General features: G+C 41.1%; 2 protein-coding genes across 3 annotated transcripts in view; one reads left to right on the forward strand and one right to left on the reverse strand.

Moving 5' to 3' along the window:
* ucmab (upper zone of growth plate and cartilage matrix associated b) overlaps window positions 1-5,484 on the forward strand; it is a 14,292-nt gene extending 8,808 nt beyond the window's left edge. Inside the window, exon 5 of the mRNA XM_016663167.1 lies at window positions 4,489-5,484. Coding sequence (XP_016518653.1) covers window positions 4,489-4,604 — 116 coding nt within the window. The 3' untranslated portion in view covers window positions 4,605-5,484. The remainder of the gene's footprint in view (window positions 1-4,488) is intronic.
* Window positions 5,485-5,522: 38 nt separating this feature from the next.
* The window catches only part of camk1db (calcium/calmodulin-dependent protein kinase 1Db), a 30,279-nt gene continuing 16,712 nt past the window's right edge, over window positions 5,523-19,089 (reverse strand). For both annotated transcript variants that reach the window (XM_007576361.2, XM_016663165.1), the window contains 9 exons: window positions 17,274-17,348; window positions 12,407-12,545; window positions 11,991-12,117; window positions 11,586-11,661; window positions 10,697-10,809; window positions 8,554-8,632; window positions 7,792-7,879; window positions 7,499-7,661; window positions 5,523-6,674 (listed from right to left, as the gene is read on the reverse strand). In XM_007576361.2, coding sequence (XP_007576423.1) covers window positions 6,526-6,674; window positions 7,499-7,661; window positions 7,792-7,879; window positions 8,554-8,632; window positions 10,697-10,809; window positions 11,586-11,661; window positions 11,991-12,117; window positions 12,407-12,545; window positions 17,274-17,348 — 1,009 coding nt within the window. In that variant the 3' untranslated portion in view covers window positions 5,523-6,525. The remainder of the gene's footprint in view (window positions 6,675-7,498; window positions 7,662-7,791; window positions 7,880-8,553; window positions 8,633-10,696; window positions 10,810-11,585; window positions 11,662-11,990; window positions 12,118-12,406; window positions 12,546-17,273; window positions 17,349-19,089) is intronic.

Consider the following 19,089-nt stretch of genomic DNA (forward strand, 5'->3'; position numbering starts at 1 on the left):
ATTAGGCAAGGCAAGGCAAGGCAAGTTTATTTATATAGCACTTTAAAACAGTACCACTGACCAAAGTGCTGTACAATCACAAAATTAATCAAATAAAAATCAAAATTAAAACACACTATAACCAACAATACAGTGACTTAAAACACCCTATACAATACATAAACATACCCAGATAAATACAGGAAAGCAGCAGCTCAAACTGAATCAAAGGCAAACCGGAAAAGGTAAGTCTTAAGAGCAGATTTAAAAATTGCTAAAGAAGAGGCCTGTTTTACCGACATAGGTAAAGAATTCCAAAGTTTAGGAGCTGCAACAGCAAACGCCCTGTCTCCTTTCTGCCTCCTCGAAGTCCTCGGCACCTCCAGGTTCATTTGGCTCGCTGATCTAAGAGCTCGAGGAGGACAGTATATATGTAGCAGCTCAGAGAGATAGGAGGGAGCAAGGCCATTTAAAGATTTAAATACAAATAAAAGAATCTTAAAATGCAATTACAAAGTCACATCTAGTAGATATTGTATTTATGTGGCAATAACTGCAAGTCTAGTTTTAATAAACATTTACACGTCTCAGCAAATTATATTCTTACAAAAAGTCATGATTGTAATATAGGAAAATAAATATTCCCAATAGATAATCAATCGTTTGCACTCTCTCTCTCTGGAATCACAGTCATGACCGATGCGGATTGTCCTGCTTTGATTGTTAACTTAAAAAAAAAATTAAATTAAATTAAATTAAATTAAATTAAATTAAATTAAAGCAAAGACACAACACTGACAGCCATACTGTTGGAAGTCATGACGCCGTGAGCCGTAACAGCAAAAACACCACAGCGGATTGGACGGGAGCCGCCTGAACAACAGCAGGTGACACTTCGACGTGTCAAAGGCCATGTCTGCCCTCTAGCGGTTGGAAAGAAGAAGTGGTTGAAGTGGAAACAAATTATGGCAGTGGCGCGCTTGGTAGCACTGTTGCCTTGCAGTAAACAGTTAATGTGTTTGAGTCCCAGCCTTGGGTCTTTCTGAATTAAGTTTTAATGTTCTCTTTGTGCATGTGTGGGTTTTCTAAACAGGTTAATTGGTCTCGCCAAACTGTGTTTAAGTTGCATAAGCAACTTTTGACAAAAAGTTGCTTATGCACAACCTTTCAAATAAAGGGTTACCTAAGAAACATTGCTAAAATAACATATATGGTCTCCAGAGTTGACCTAGAGAAAATTGCTCATGCTTTTGTGTCATCTAGTCTGGAGCTGACTCTGTGGAGGTTTTTCAAAAGCAACTAAAAGCTTTTTCATTTTCTCAAATCATCATGATTTTATTGTGTTTCTTGTGNTAGATAGATATAGAAAGAATACTATGAAATATTGAAGCAACAAGACAGCAACCTGAAGCTACAGCTGAATAAATGCCTTGTGCTTTTACTGCAATTGGGTTTGGAAGCAAATTATTGGTTGGCCCCAACCAAGTATGTACTGTATATGATGAAATTTTTGTCTAAATATGGTTTTAATGGGTTTTGTTTGTCTGTTTGTTTGTTTGTGTTTTTGTTTGCAACATTCTAGCGTTTATAATAAACGTACACCATAACTATCAACATTAACATAATAAGCAAAAGCTGCAATAGGTTTACATATTTATTTATCTCAATGATATTCAAAATGGAATGTTATTCCAACTTACAGAGACTTACTAGCATAACTAATTAATTAATTAAAGTGCTGCTGTCAAAGTCCAGAAGGGGTAGCGCTGGACCGTCGTGAAGGGAACGGGATCAGCAGCGGTGAACCGGTAGGCAGAGACTGTCCTCTTGCTTCCTGTTTCCCTCTCACTTCACTCATTGCACAGCACGCCGGTAGTTTTGGTCATGTTTCCAACCCTTCATCCTTATTTATTCCCTTTTTAGTTTTACCTGTAGCGAGTTTATTAAAACGGCTTTAACACCCACACAACCCTGTCCTACATAATCGGGGGTTGTCTGGCTCATCATGGGGTTGCCATCTTTCAGAAATAAAAATAAGGGTTGCCACCCGTCCCATAACATACGAAATCGTCCCGTATTTGACTGTTAAATGTTGCTATAAATATAAATGTCCAGTATTTCTATAAATATCCGATAGACACGCCTATCACACACGAAAACTTAAGTGCAACAATAATGACCAAAATAAAACACAGGAAATATTAAGGTCAACTAAATTGTGGTGGCAAGAGCTAAAGGACCCCAGAAAGCTACGGACCCACACTGTTGTCACGGTTGCCTAGAAACGGACACTACGCAGCCGCGGTAAGGTGCTATCTATCAACCCGGGTCTTTTTAAAACGTCCTTGACCCGATAATCCACCGTCCTTAGAAGCAAAACCTCTCGTAAAGATACAGACGTGAGTGGGAATAACGTTTGTGAGGACGAATGAGACAATTTTAAAAAATGTGTCCATCGTGGCGCAGACAGAATAGATCAGGAGAGGACCTGCAGACCCGGTTTGAGCCTAAAGAACCAGAAATCAGCATCTCTTCATCCCTCAATCATCTCCTGAGGCTGATATGGTAGAACATTTTATTATTGATTAAGTTTTTTATTGTGCTTTTAGTTGGCTATATTAGTTTGATTATTTGCTTATTTAATGTATAATAATATCACCCAAAATAATACTAATGGTCATTTAAGGAACAAATCATTCAAATAGATTAACGGTAAACACATCGATATTTCCTACTGTTGAGGAAAATACATATTCACAGTGTTTAATACAGTTAAATCTTACGACATGTGAAAATAGTGGATTAAGAGTTTAATGCTTACAAATTCTTAGGCGGGGACTCTGCTGATGTCTGCTTTGTCTCTGTTTTACTGAGATGTGCTTTTTCTAAATGTATTTTTAATCAGACCTGTCTCATTTCTGTCTCCAAACGCATTAAGAAAATCAGTCTTTTACTGTGTTTTCATTCTAAGAAAACAGATAAAATTATCTTTTTTTCTTGTTGTTTTTTGTAAAACCTGGACGGGTCGCTGTGGTGCTTTGGTTAATGTTTAGCAGATTTACCTTCGCTAACGGATCACCTCAGTCTTTAGTTGCATTACAAACAACACGCTGCTGTGAAGCTGGTGACCGTCGGGCCTGTTTTGGTTTCTGAACTTGGCCCGACCGTAGACCTGCTGCTCCCCTCCCAGCAGCAGGAGTCACAGGCCAGCATGGAGCTCCCACACCCACACCGGACCACGTCTCTGAGCGCAGCCGCTTTCTGCGTGACGGCCGACAGCCTCAAGAGCGTTAAGGTGCGATGTTGTGTAACATGCCGTGCGCATGTCTGCCAACAAGGTGAAAAAGAGCGAGAGAGAGAGAAAAAAAAAAGCTGGGAGCGGGATGGAGGAGTGAGTAGGTGGGAGAGCGGCTGGGAGTTCAATGAGGAATTTGACCAGACAAAATAAAAGACAGGCAAGAAGGACAAACTGGCCACACATTTTGAATGCTCTTTCCTGGATTCCACATGTAATGATGGTAATAATAATAACAATAACGATAATAAAAGAAAATTACAGTCATACAAAATAGAATTAGTCAACCTCAGTCTGTAAGCCTTGTTTAGTCTCAGGATGTTCTGCTGTTAACAGCAGAAGCACAAACTTGAGCAGCCATGTCTGAGCAAAGGTCAGGGGTCGTGGCCTTTCTTTGGAAAGGTGAGCACTGCAATCTCTTTCCCGGTCAGAGCTGATGCCTCCACCGTTACTGCAGACGATGTGAGTTTGCTGACAATCTGATTGCTATAAAAAAAGGCTTTCAGAAAAATAACTAAGTGAACAAAAGCTATGAACCCTAACAGGTTTCCTGTTTTTTTGTTGTTTTTTCCATTTAAACATTTCAGATCAGCGACTCTTTCATAAAGATTAGATCTGCAGTTGGTACAAGAGGTTCTACCAGCGGAGCCGTGGGTCTCTGCAGCTGCTGCGGTACCGCGGGTCTCCCTCTTTTCAATGTGCTCCTGACATTATGCAAATACTGTTAATGCACCTGGTGTGTTTTAGTCTGATTATATGTTCCCAGCCACATAATCATAGCACTGTCAAGTTATTTAAGAAACTCCTGCTTTTTCTGGCACTCTTCAGGAACTCATCACAACATTGCTCTTTTATTGGCTCTTCAGCAACGATTTAACAGCGTTTCACTGAGAAATAGCTTGCATAACACGCTCAGCAGATGCGCAGTTCCACCAGGTGTTTGCTAATTGCTGCTGGCTAGTCTGAAGGAGCGGAGTGGGGGAGTCAAAAGGAAGGGTTGCTCTGAGAGTCGGAAGGTTGATAGCTTGGAAAATGCAGCTCTGAGGAGGAAATTTGTTGATGAGGGAATAACATTACAATGCATAGCTCAAAAAAGTTGAGTTTATACATAACACCGCCTCTTGAAGCAATAGCGACAAAATAGAAGAAAAAGCAGAGAACCCTTCTAAAATCTGGGTCATTACCTCCTTATCTGATTTCTTCTGTGTTTGCAGCGGAGCAGAGGCAGGTTTTGGCTGCTGACGAGCGAAAGAGGGAGTTTCACGAGGAGAAGAGGAATGAGTTTGAGAGCTATGCCGAGGAGGACAACGACGGTACGTGTCACACGTAGTACAGATGCAGCGGAGGCGGGGAGGAAGAGGAGTTTAGACAACTATAGACACATTTTTGCAGCATGGCGTTTTAGGTAAACTTATTTAAAATCTTTCATTGCTTCATGTTTTCTTTAGGGTTGCACCGATTGCAGATTTCTGGCCGATTACCGATCTTTTAAAAAGCCTGACCTGCTTTCCGATTCCAATTTTGGCCCATACCACTTTGTTTTGTCTGAAACATCTACCTTTGCCAAGGTAGATGAGATCGCTGGATAAGATCAGCCGATCACCCAAAATTACAGATATCGGCACAGATGAATCAGTGCACCTCTACTTTTCTTCTAATCACATAAAATAAAACACGCAAGACTGGTGAATGTTGTAGAGTTCTTGTATTTACAGCAAGTATACTTCCAAAATCTTTGATACTCACCACATCTTTTGTTATTAAAAGGTGGCAAAACCTTATACACTGGCCATGCACTTGTTACATTTCTGGACCGCTTTTTTTTTCTTTTTTCTTTTTAATTCCACATTCATGTTGAGTGATTAAAGTTAAGTAGAGAAAGCACAAAGAAAATACAAAGACGGATCCCTTTCTCTTCTTTGTCAGAGGCAGTTTTTACAGAGCGACAGAGCAGGAGGGGATGAGGACGGAGTCTTTCAGCTAAATTCAACAGGCTGGTATGAAAAGCACAGTGATTAAACACAGAGTGGAGCTGTTTCTCAGAGCAGCCACTTCAGGAGCGGAAGCAGAGCACGGGGGAACAAAATGAAGCAGAAACACCGTCACATCACTGGTCGTTCTCCACATCCCGTCATGTTCCAGGTTTACCGAGAAGAAACATAGTGTCAGGAAGTAAACGTCTATCCCTGTGGCACATGGGGATAAAAAAACAACCTGTTTTTAGGTGTTTTTCTTTCTTTTTAGAAAAAAATGTCTTTCAGTAAGTCGGATGAGTCAGTTGTGATTGATCACACAGAGGCGTTTGGTTAGATTCAAGCACACATCCCTGCAGATCCCTGAGAACTCATAGAGCGCCCTCCTGTGGATGAAGGAGGACATTACAGTCACATCGAAACTCGTTAAATAAAACAGCAATTACAAAGTCACATCTAGTAGATATTGTATTTATGTGGCAATAACTGCAAGTCCAGTTTTAATAAACATTTACACGTCTCAGCAAATTATATTCTTACAAAAAGTCATTATATGTAATATAGGAAAATAAATATTCCCAATAGATAATCAATCGTTTGCACTCTCTCTCTCTGGAATCACAGCCATGACCGATGCAGATTGTCCTGCTTTGTTTGTTAACTTAAAAAAATAAAATAAAGCAAAGACACAACACTGACAGCCATGCTGTTGGAAGTCATGACGCCATGAGCCGTCACTGCAAAAACACCACAGCGGATTGGACGGGAGCCGCCTGAACAACAGCAGGTTCAGAGTGCAGATGATGGCACAAGTATTAACCACAGTTTGAAGCTTTATACGTTTCACCTGCATGACATGACTCTACAGAACGGTTCCAGGCAGGATATTTAAACAAGGCATACAGCGGAACGACTTTTCACAGTCAAGCTCCAGCAGAGAGTTCCCTTTAGTCCCGTTGCTCCGTCAGCAGTCGCTTGTTTGTTCGCCTGCCAGACAAGCCATCGTCTCCACAGCAGCAGCAGCTTTCAGGTGAGTCTTCCCTTTCTCCCCTCCTTCATCTGAACTTCCATGTCTGTGTGAAGACGTAAAGGGGAAGCAGCGCCGTGCGAAACGAGGCCGAGTCAGGGCTCTTCAAATTTCCTCCCTCGGGGTTTGGCGTTAGCAGACGGGAGGCGGCGGGATGGAAAAACTGGGCAACCATGTCGCATCGTGAGACCCCCTCAACCGGGGTCTCAAAGCTCGGTGGTCTCCCAGCTCACCTCCCGCGGAACCTGGCGTCATTTAGTCCCAGTGTGGATGACCGTGACGGTGGAGGGGCGTGGCCGGGTGGGTTCGGCCACCACCTGGGGCTCCTCCAGTGACACGGGAAGGTCAGAGTCCTGGTTGTGCACTTTGACGACGGATGGAAGAGGAGCGATAGAAGGACCTGCAGGAGACATGGCACGGATTAGAAACAGAAATATGCTGCATTTTATTTTATGTAATAATGAGTTGCTGGTTAGTTTAGTTCCATGATGTATTTCAAACTTTTCAGCAAGATACTGGAGCTTGCATCAAGTCAATAATTCCTTAATATTGACGAATGGAACCAGAACATTTTCATCAATATTAAAAGAATTATTGACTTACAACAAGCTCGGATTTCTTGCCAAAAAGTTACTTGTAAGTTAGTTTTCTTATTCCAAGCATACTAAGACGTTTGCACTAGAAACTACATCAAAAACACTTGATAAAATTTTGTCTTCTTGCAAAGCAATCCTGTTTCTCACTTGAACAAACCTTGTGTAAACAGCTTTACTCACACTGACATTAAATCAGAGGCAGTGAGGTGATACTTTCCTTTGGTCATACTGGATCTAATTCAGCTGCACCATGCTTTTCCAATTTCTTATTGCTAAGATTTTGCGAAGTGGAAACCCAACTTCACAATGTACGTGCCACTTTGTGGTCCTCTAGCCCACAAAATCCTATCAAAATACATTTAGGTTTATTTGTTGCAATGTGTAAAACATTTATGGGTTGTAAATACTTTTGGAAGATATTGTATGTCTCATATCAGCAGCGCTGCAAAAAGGCTTCTTTTTTTTCCTTTTTCTTTTTTTTTAAAGAGATGATGTATTAAACCCAAAGGCAGCAGAAGCATTGATCGTCTTAACGGAGCGGGCAGCAGGATGAAAGCTTGGCTAAACTCCAAGCTGGAAGTTAAACGCGTCTGTTTTGATCACAGCTGGCGTCCGCAGAGTCACTCACAGTCCTTCAGGGAGAGCGGGGCGCAGTCCACAGACTGGCTCTTGGCCGGCGCTCGGCTCTGAGGACCCGGCGCAGGCTTGGCACTTTGGATGCTGCTTCCGAAGCTGGTGCCGAGCTGCAGACGCCTCATGTGGCGGATCACAGCTGTCGCATTGAACGCTTGCTAAGCGGAGAAGGTGCAAAACAGAAATTACTCTGCTTTTTTTTCTTTCTTTTTTTTCCCCCAGCAAGAAGAAACAAAAACATTGCTTTATTTGCTCTTTTTGGTAAATAAGATTTAAAGTTTCACATACCCTCCATTTGCTTTTGGCAAAGTTTTTGCGCATTTGTCGACTGACAGATTCATGTATGTTCTTGCACAGAGCAGTGTCTCCAGCAATCCTGTAGAGAAAGAAAAGAAAATACACACACACACAATCAGTGGAAGCGTTCACACGCACACACGCACACACACCGTCCTGCCAGCAGAATGATCCCCGTGCTGTTTTCATATTCAGTCCCTGCGTTTCTTTCCATTCGGCTGCAGCACTTTTTGAGTGATGGGCTGCTGTTTCTGCAGGATTCCCTCTCACATTCATCATCATCGCATCTCTTTACAAAACCCTGTCAAACGAAAGCCGTTTCTCTCCATTACGGCATCTGTTCCCGCCGGTCGCATCAGAACGACCACCTGCCCACGACCCACAAAAATGCCCATTTACTCCCCAACAGATTTGCTGGCCCCCTCGGCGGGATGCGTCAGCCCACACCGTCTCGGCCTCGTTAGGCCTGACTCAGACCTGGGAATACATCCCAGTTGTTCATTAAGACTTCAAGGATCCTTGAGGATACAAGCCACTAATTGGCGGGGATTTATTCAGAAGATTTCTTCCCCGAGACGCTGGCGCTGCCCGGCAGAGGTGGGCCCGCCGCTCGGAGCCGTGCTGACAGATGACTGTGGGAGGACAAGCTCTCCATGACACATGCGTAAGCCTGGCAATCTGCGTCACACCGCTATGAAACGAGGTGTGTGTGTGTGTGTGTGGGTGTGGGTGTGTGCGTGTGTGGTTCCTCACCAGGGGTGCTCAAGAGCCTGGTCACATGTGAATCTCTTCTCGGGGTCCTTCTCCATTAAGCAGCTGATGAAGTCTTTGGCTGTGAAGAGGACAAGAAGAAAAGTCAAGTGCGCATCCAGCTGAGGACGAGTTCTTCACTTTCCGGCACTCAAGGTTTTTATGTTTTCATCTGATGTCTCACATTTAAGCATCACAATTCACAGTTACTGACAAGAACAAAGCAGATTGGTAGAAAAAACTAGAAGGGTTTTATGATGAATGAAACAAGCAAGTTTCTCTTGATTGGTTTTAACTGAGCAAATATTTTTTTTCCTTCTGTTAATTAAATGCCTTGAAACTTTAAACTCCCACTCTGTTTTTTTTTTAATGGATCAATGGATCAACTTTTTCTTTGACACGCCTTGATCTGAGTTTAGTTAAAAGTTAGGACAAAGTAAGGAACTGTGCATTAACACATCATCATCTGAAATTGACAACCTCTATTAAGGAACCTGCAACCCAATTTCCTATAGTTACACTTTACACTCGTGATTTGAATGTGCTCTAATCTTTTTTTTTTTTACATTATATATTGGCAGAACATTAAACAGGTCTTACAAATAAACAAATGAGAACTAAAAATATGCATTTGCTTGTAAAAGCCTTACTGATGCATCTCCATTTTTCTTTTTTAATAAAGTTGCTAAACATGCTATCTGTTGAGTGTGTTGGTAAGGTTTATGTGTATGTTTTCGTAAACTGATAATTGACTGAAAACACTCAAAGTAGCCAGAGCTTTAGACATTAATGTCTGCAAATGACGTCTAAAATGAACAAAAGATGTGTCACAAGACGGTTTTAAGGTCAGACGTGAACATGTTGCAGAGTTTGTTTCCTCGAACGCTTAATCTCAATCCATTTAGCCGATTCCAGCCGGAGAACGGCTCCAGCTATGAGTCACTACAGGAAATGGTCAATATGACTCCTTCACTCCCAGGATCAGATGAATCTGCAGAGGACGCAGGAAGTGCCGCACGGATAAAATTTGCATCACATAAATGATTTCAGTGTGTGACAAAAGCCCAATTCATAAAATGCTGACGTTTAAAACGAGTCTGTGGTTAAGCTAAAGTTAGCAGGAAACTACAGTTGTTTGTTTTTTTTTTCTTCCCACTCTTAATGAATGCTGGTGATTGGTGATTTCCTGAATGTTTTGAATAAAGTTCATGTGTGTGTGCCCATCGGAGCATTAGACATTTATGCTTCGTCTGAATCACCAGCCACATTTTCACAATTTATGTAATTTCAGGATTTGGTGACTAAATATGATGACTAAAGTCTCCAGACTGTTTTTTTTTTNCCACAAGGTTATGAAATAGGAAGCATTTAAAATGTTTCTAACACGTGTAGTTCTAATCCTGGCCAATTTGGCATGTAATAAAAATGTAAATGAAATAAAAATAACACTGTAATGACATCTCAATTCCCATTTTAGCTGGTGCTAGCAAGCAATAACATGCAGTCTTGGCAGTGTGCTCCATTACACAGCTAAAAGATAAAAGGCCTGTGCAAAGAAGTTACTTCTCTTTGACACACGGCTGTGAAAGTCAACGATTTACACTTTGTCTATGAAATTTCTGACTCCACTCAGGGGATCTGCTGTCACTTTTCTGGCTGTGGTTCTTTGTTTTCCACTGAGCCAGAAGAAGATTTAAATATGACGCTATTTTAGGTAAAACAGGAGTCCCACGTTTGTTGTCGTGGGATACTGACGGGTGCTTTTCAGACGCAGGTGGCATATACGTCTAAAAACGCTGAAAGTTGACAAACTGTCAGGCCGGCGCCCCCTAAGCTAAGCCAAATGCAGCTACTGATTCGTGTCCACTTGAAAATAGCTTGCTTGTTATGTTTTGACACCAAACGTGGGATATAAAGACATTGCAGGATTAAGTTGCCATGGCAGCTGCTGAACTGTGTCCCCTCATTACTTTACTTTTTGCCTTGTTATGCGGCTTTAAACACAAGGTTGTTAGCTCTGGCAGAGTTATGTAACGGAAGAATCTCTGGGGGCCTTGATTTACCCTTTATTTCAAACGCAGCACACGCACACACACACACACACACACACACACACACACACACACACACACAAACTTCAGCTTACCAGAGTCTGAGATGTCGTCCCAATACGGTGCGTCAAACTCATAATCTGCCTTCAAAATCTGCTCGAAAAGCTTTGAGTCGTTCTCGTCGTAGAACGGAGGGTAGCCGCAAAGCCTGGGAGGAAGATCAAGATTACACAAGTTCGAAGGTTGTTATGCTGCTGATGTTAGAGTCTTCAACCCAAATCTTAGAGGATTTACGTGACCTAATCCCATTTACAGGCAGTTGGATTCTCTATATAATGCAACAGAAGAAGACGGCACAGAGGGATTTTCAAGAACATAAAAAAAACAAAAAAAAACGGGACAATAGGAATCCAGTGTTAATATATAGAGAAAAATAGGCATTTAGGTTTGTCGTCTGAAAATAAAACTGTGTATTTTCTACAAACAGATGTGAAAAACATAAAAACTTCAAACTCTTATTGCTTAATCAATAGATTACAGCATCAGGGATTTTTTTTTGCTTGCTAATAAGTGAAACTCTTTCGCTTAATAAGACTGTGTGCAACACTTCCTACTGAAAACTTCCGTGTTAATGGAGCTGTAGGGATCCCTCTGGCTGCCCACCGCGTAGGTAGGTTACTAATGAATGAGCTTCAACCTGGAATCTGGATGCATTTCAATAGTTAACTAACAATCTCTAATAGTTAAGCAACAATCTCTGTCAGTGACAATCCTGGCTGAATGTTTGTGATCTTGAAGACGTCGCAAAGCTGTGATCAAGATTAGGACGTTTTCTGATTCTTGAATTGTCATCTTTATTTTACATAATTTTCATGCGGAGTTAAATGATGTTTAAGCTCCCTGCTGGTTTCTGTTCTGAGCAAATGTTCATTCATAAAGCAAACTAAATAAAAAGTTAAATGTTAGATAACGTCAAGTACTCACAGAATATATGCGATGACCCCGATGGACCAGCAGTCCACCGCTTTACTGTACGGCTTCTGCGCCAGAACCTCGGGAGCTGAAACAATGAAATGTTTTATTGGTCAGAAATACTTTCATCTGTGCAGAGGAACCTAGCAGCTGGAGAAAAATGTTTGGGTTTCTTTATGGATCTGGTTAATCTGGATTTTATTTAAGAATGTTTAAGGGAAATGGGGGCCAACTACATCTGCATACTAAACTTTTCACTTTCCTTGTTTGGAAATAAATTTGGTCTATCACAAAAACTCCAAATGAAATAAACTGAGGTTTACAGCTGCAGTATAAAAAACATAAAGCGAGATATGAATATTTACAAAGAACAGCTTGCACTTTCTCCTAAAGCCACAGCTGGGAGGGCAACCTTACCGACATATCCAGGCGTCCCGCAGGCCGTGGCCATGACGCCACCTGTGCCCTCCATCTTGGACAGGCCGAAGTCACTGATCATGATCTTTGAATCGTCGTGAGGACTAAAGTAGAGCAGGTTCTCGGGCTGCAAACACAAACAGGAAGCAGCCAGTAGCTCAGCCTGTTGCTTTCCCTCGTCTCAAACCATCCAGGCTAAAGAAGTCGGATGGATTTGTCGTTTAAAGAGCTTTCACGGCTCAGTCAAGACCCTTCCTACAGTTTACCGAGAAGGAAAATCCCCTGACATTTAACCCCACAGTGTGATCACCGTAACGTGTGACAGAAACCCACGCAGGTTTCAATGCCAGGGACTCCCCCTCGCAGGCAGAAAAAAACCAAAACGCCTACACGACAAATGTGAAATACTGCCGTACCTTCAGGTCCCTGTGCACTATGCCCATGGAGTGGAGATAGTTGACGGCGTCCAGAACTTGACGAATTAGCCGACTGGCGTCCATCTCTGTGTAGAAGCCCTTTTCTACGATCCGGTCGAACAGCTCGCCACCAGAAACCCTGTTGGTGCAAAAAGCAGCACAAGAAATGACACAGAAACAAAAAGAACAAATAGCATTAAAAAGATCTAGTGGGCTTTAAATGATTAGTTAATTCATGTTGGTATATCACATTAAGCTTGTAAACCAGAATACTAATTTTGTTAAATATTTTACATCCCTTGCTTGCTAGTTAAACCCGATTTTCCTTTGTTTCCATACAAAAGTTGTGCTCACTGTTGCTTTCCACGTATTTAAAAGAAAGAGCAAAGAGTGAGAGAGGAGACATCAGGCCAGAGGCCAGCAGAGGTCAGGTAAGGAGTGATTACAGCTTGATGAGAAAAGGGAAAAGGTGCAGCAATTTCAACTTTTTATGAAACAATCTTATGGCAAAAATAAATCTTAACTTCTTTTCGGAAAAGCTGCAGCGAAATCCGTAATTTTAGGCCACAACAATCACAAAAAAAAAAGAGAAAGAAACCGTTGCAACATCCTGCAGGGACTGATAATAAGCATCAGTGTTTCCAAGTTATTGCTAAACATTGTGACCGATGTTCTTTCACCTGAGCTAACCGGACCTCTAAAACAGGTCCAATATGACAATAGAAACAACAAAGCTGGTTTTGTGATAGATAAAGAAAGCTGGCATTTCGCTTGTTGAATATTTCTGGCTTCTCCATAATTAATAAAAGCTGAATATGTCTCAGGAAACCTGCTGGTTTTAATCAACTGCACCATTTCTACAATGAAAAGTGGTCAGATATCCCAGCAGGATAAACCTTGTTGATGGCAACACTACCTGCTAAAATACATGTGGTGGTGTATTTATATGTTTTGAGAAAATCTGCAGTTAATTCAAACTGGTGGATCAATTTCTTGCTTTTAAAATGTATTCAAATCGGACATTTGTACCATCGATCCACCTAATTGAAAAATCAACGTATTCATATAAATGACATGATATACATGTACAAAATCCCTCCGTATATTTGTACAAACAGAGACCACCACTCACTGCAGGTTCTCTTATTTTCATAGCGATTATTAGAGTCGTCGAACAACGTTCAGGTAAAATCATAGCAGAAATGTTTTGCATGATGTTTGTTTTTTTTCTTCTCTCATTTCCATGAAGAATTATGGACGTCATAAGCTTGTTGGACACCTGTCCCATTAATATCCTTTGGGGTTTATAACTCGCGTTATCTGGCCAGCCAGACGCAGGAAATGACAATCAGATCTTTTGTTGTTGTTAATACTAAAATACTGTAGCTCTGTGTTTTGCTAAGTTCTGCTCCTTTCTGCTATCTAGAGTGGAAATTTTACTCAAAGTCTTTTTTTAGACAGTTTTCTTGGTATGCACAGACAGATTGGGAAACTTAGACCAGGTTGTCTTTTTACTCGTTATAATTACTTTTATTGGTCATGGATGAGCTGAGGTTTGTTTTTGATGCTGCCTCATGTGACAACAGCACCAGGGAAGAAAAATGTTTGCATTAATGTGCCATTTAAAATTCCCTTATGACTGTGAACACACAGAGGCAGCGAAAGCTTCTAAAAATATCCCAGACTGCATTGTGATTTGTCTAAAGTTACATCTCAAGTTTTTGTGTTTTAATGCAGGATTATTAATTAACCTATACTATTATAAATTTTGTTATGATTTTTCTAGAAATCACCACTACAGGAAAGTCCACAGTAGCATCCTGAAAATATTTATGCAAAAACCACCTTAATAAAGAAACAGAAAATTAGATCGATACATCAGATGGATGTCTGGGACGTAACCCACCTGCAGACCGTTTTCCCCGTCACTGTGTGACATTAAATCAAACCTTTCATGTTTAGGTCAGTTAGGATTACCAAAATTATTTCTATTAGCTAAATATCAGATTACGGATTTTTTATTATTATTACTTACTTCCAAGAATTTGGGAAAGCCAAGACGATGACGCCAAGCTTTGTAAAGCCTTTGAGTAACTCACAAAAGTCGAGACGATTAGATGCACATCTGTGAATATATTTTAAGGCGACGACTCAAAAGTACTTCCGGAAGGAGAAGGCCTTGCAAAGACGCTGACAGAAACGGGCGAAATAATCATTAAGTGATCCGAGTAGCAACATGAACTGAAAGAGAGGATGAAGCTGAGCTCCAAATGCAACTTAGAAAGTCAGCTTGTAGCTTTCAAACGCACTCAGGAAGATAGACCTTAATTGTTGGGGATTAGTCTTGTGGTCTGGTGAAGCTAAAACTAAAGTGTTTGACCATCATTACATTTGGAGGAAACGGGGGGGAACAGCATCCCGAATGTGAAGTACGGTGGCGGCCGCATCATGTGTGAGTAGCGTGGTGCAGGAGAGACAGCTGGAGTTCACAAAACGGACAAAACCGTGAAGAAATAACTTCATGTGGAAACATTGAAGCGACGTCTCAAGATATCAAACTGAAAATGAAAGTCTGGGTACAAATTTGTTCAATAAAGGAACAATGACTCCAATCATGCTGCTAAATTAGTTACCAAAGGAAATCAAACTCAACATTTTATAGAAGCCAACACAGAGTTACGTTAGACCTGACAGGAGGAATGGGCCAAAATTCAAGCCAGATATCGGGGTGGATGACGTAACATCAGAGAGAGAGAAAAAAACCGACTGCAAACTATTTTAAGTGGTTTTTTTTTTTTTGGAAAGGACAAAAATGATTACCCAATTATATTATTCATATAAACGTTCCCAATAGTATCGACACACCAACATTATAATACACAACAACAGTATGCGTCTCTGGAGCGTTCGGGCTTGATGAGGCAGCCATCCTGAACTCCTTCAATCTGCAATTAGACGAGGCAAAGGCATAACAAGTGACTCATTAAGTTTAGCACCAAGCGTGAGTACGTCTCCGCTTTCACAGATGACTGGCAATCAGTGTTTAGTTAAGAATGAGGGAAAGGCAACATCGAGCAGCTTTCAGAGACAAAGGGAGGGCAGCGAGCCATGGGTTAAACTAAAGATGGTTTAGTCACAAACGCTGTAAAAAAAATTAAAAAAGAAATGTGCGAGGAGGGTTTTTAAAATCGTGAAGATGTGCATTTTACACAGTAAAAGAAACTAATGGTGAGAGTTTCACTCACCTCTGGGAGATGAGTTACAGTTTACAACATAATTGGTAAAGTCTGTGCTGTAAAAGGGACTAATAATGTAATATTACAGTAAATCGTCTGCGGTTTAAAATTCAACACTAAAATGAAACCTGGTTGGTTACCATTTTGTAAAGAAATAAAAACATGAATATAACTTTCAGATCCTTATTGGGCTGCACAGTTTCAGGACAAAATTTAATTGCAATAACAATATCGATCTTTCTTTATCATAACACAATGTCTCTACTACTCTTTTCTGAGCCCTAACAAAATTAGAGAAAACCCAAAGTTGTGTTAATAAAACCTGAGTTAAGTTTGCACTTTCAAGCTAAAAGTTGCAGGTCGATCATAATTTAATAATATTTAAGACCTTTGCCAAATTTCCCAAGAGTTCCCACCAGATCAGGTCATGCAAAGCTTAGAGAAATTTCAAAATAACCTAAAGGTTCATCTCAGGTCTCAGTTAGCATGTTAAATGTCAAAGGTCAAGCCATAACTAACAGTTTAACAGGTACGGTTTATTTGGAAGAGTCGCCAGAAAAAAGGCAAACGGCAGCACAACTTGCTAACTAAGTGTGAACTTTCTGAAGTCAGAGCTGAATTTACCCGGATGAACCGTGTCTGTCGGCTGGATCAGACCAAACTGGAAATATTTCAAACTCAAACTCAGGCCATTTGCACAAACACCTCACGGCAGCTGCCCACCACGGCGGCGGAGGAGGTGGAGGGGATGATTTGGGCTTATTTTTCAGACTCAGGTTGTGAGTAATTTCCTGTCATTAAGTCGCCATCTGTATGTGAAAATGTTCTAGAATAAAATATCAGGCTATCTATCAGACAGCTGAGGCTTTGCCAAAGCCGTGTCTTCAACAGGACATTGATGTCGACACCAGCAGCGCATCGACAACAGAACGACTGGGGGGGAACAAAACGAGAACTATGGTGATGTAATGGCCCAGTCAAAGTTCAGACCTCGACCTCAAGGGCGTGATGGGAACGTAAATGAACTAACCTCAAGGAGCTGAAGCAATGTTTTAAAGAAGTTAAGAGAATTGCTTCACATCTATGTGAGAGACCGACTGAATTAACGATTCTTGAAGCTTAAACTTGCACCAGCTATAATATCTTACGCGTGTAAATCTAAAAAAGATGAAAAGGGAAGAGGAGTTTTGGTTTTATGGAGATTTTCTTGAACTGAGCATCTCCAAGTCTCTGTTAATGCCAGTAAAGGTGGAATCATGAAAACGACATTAAGTTTTGCATCAATATTTGTTGCCTTAGCTGTAAAATAACTGCAGTTTGTTCAGATATGAAGACAGAATGACTCCTGATTCAGTTTCACATTTACTCAGAAAAAAACAGTAGCATCAATATTGTCACCTGAATCCAACCAAGAGAGCCTACTTCTTTATCAAGAAGCATTGCTGAAGTAAGAACTTGCACTTTTTTTTTTTTTTTTTTTACACGTTGCTGCATTCACTTAAGCAAAGATGCCTCAAGGGCACTGCAGACGCTCACTCACGCTCAGCATGCAGCACATTATCGAAATGACGGGCCAAATGGGAGGCGGAGAGCTGACCTAAACTAACAGCATGGTGGGCTGTTGTACTTACAGCTGCATTATGAGGTACAGGTGATTGGAGCTTTCGTAGATGTCCTCCAGAGCCACAATATTCTCATGTTTTATCCTGGAGGGGGGGGGAGAAGAGAAAATTCGCTTAGCAACAGCTCAAACCTCCTTCAGCCTTCTCTTAAAATGACACCCGGCCGACAGAGAGAAGATCTGTCTTTTGTTTCTGTTACGCTTCTTTGTGAGAATAAATGTGCGCTTGTCAAATATAGAGCGCCGCAAAAAGGGTTGAACTTATCAGCATTTTGTCACACCGCGAATTTTGCTACGTGTTTTGTTGGGGTCTTATGTGAAATGCCAACATGTAGTCGTGCGTAACGTGAAGCAGAAGGAAAATGATACAATCATTTACATTTTTATTTCAAACAGGATAAAATAAAGCAGTGTCATTTAATTCAGCCTGCCAGAAATAGACCTTATAAAACCACATTCTGCTTCAATTAGACTTTAAGACCTTCAGGAGCAACGTCTGCCTTCTGCTGCTTCGCACACCTACAGACTGAAATGCCGTATTTTCATGTGCAAAATAGCTCTAGCTCAGTCAATGGAGACGTCACTAGACGGCAACTTTCAAGACTTTTCGATTAGGTCTTTGGTCTGAACTAATCAAAATAAAGAACATCTAATAGAAATTGCATGTTGTGGCTGCAACGTCTGTAGAGAAATCTGTCTGGATGTGCAGTCGGAGCCAGAAGTGCATGATGCTACGTCTTTTATAATTTCATAATCATGATTTTTTTATTTTTTTTCCATCACCCTTTGTTTGCGTCCGATTTGGCTTCTTCTGGTGCAGAATTATGATGCATCTCTCACCTTAATGATGTAAATCACGGATTAAATGCGACATGATCGTTCAGATTGTGGGTGCCTTGAAAACAATCGATTTTGTATTACTTTTACATATGAAAGAGGCTCAAATCAGATTTGGGAATAGATCCCGATTGGGCTGTTCAGATTGCAGAAAAATAGTCGGATATGGGTCCCATCTGGGCAAAACAAAAAACAAAAAGAACAAAAAGACAAGATGCACCGCAGCCTGTGTGAAATCCAAAGGAAGTTACGCTGGATTTTTTTTCAAGGTGTAAGAATAAAGGGAGCTAAACTGAAGTATACAGCACCTTTTGAAAGAAATGAATCATTTCCTTCCACTTCACACCTGTGCACGACTGTGTGTTGGTCTATCACATGAAATCATGGCAAAAAATTTGTGCAAACCTCCAAGGGGAATGAATGCCTACATGTTAAACTATAAAACCTCAGGATAAACGAAAAATAAAAGCACTGAGTGCATGTGGCCGGGCAGGCGAGAAAAAAAAGTACAGGCAGTGTAAAATAAAGTCGACAAAAGGTCTTCAAAAAGGGTGAGCGTTTAAAAAGAGTGAGGTGGAGCTGGAGGAGGAGGAGGAGGAGGTGAAAGCCTCAAAGGACCAAACAACCTTCACAACTTCTCTGCTTTCCAAGTCTGGAATGAAAATGAGGTTGCAGTTTGAGGACTGTCAGAGATGAGAAGAGAGCGTAAAGAGTGGTAGAAGAAAAACAGATCACAAACCAAGAGAAAGACAGAGAGAGACAGAGAGAGAGAGAGGAAAATGCAGCTGTAACCAAGCAACTACACCCAAGCAATGCAATGCTCACTTTTAAAATGACTGATAACTGAGCTGCTCTGAGTATTGATATATCAGCCCCTGGAGGAGGATGTGTCACCTGGTGTCAGTGCAATCTTATCAAAGCCACCTGGGCAGGTGTGTGTGTGTGTGTGTGTGTCTGTGTGTGTGCGTGTGTGTGTGTGTGTGTGTGTC

The sequence above is a fragment of the Poecilia formosa genome, unplaced genomic scaffold (genome assembly GCF_000485575.1).
Source record: "Poecilia formosa unplaced genomic scaffold, Poecilia_formosa-5.1.2 Scaffold405, whole genome shotgun sequence".
Classification (NCBI taxonomy): domain Eukaryota; kingdom Metazoa; phylum Chordata; class Actinopteri; order Cyprinodontiformes; family Poeciliidae; genus Poecilia; species Poecilia formosa.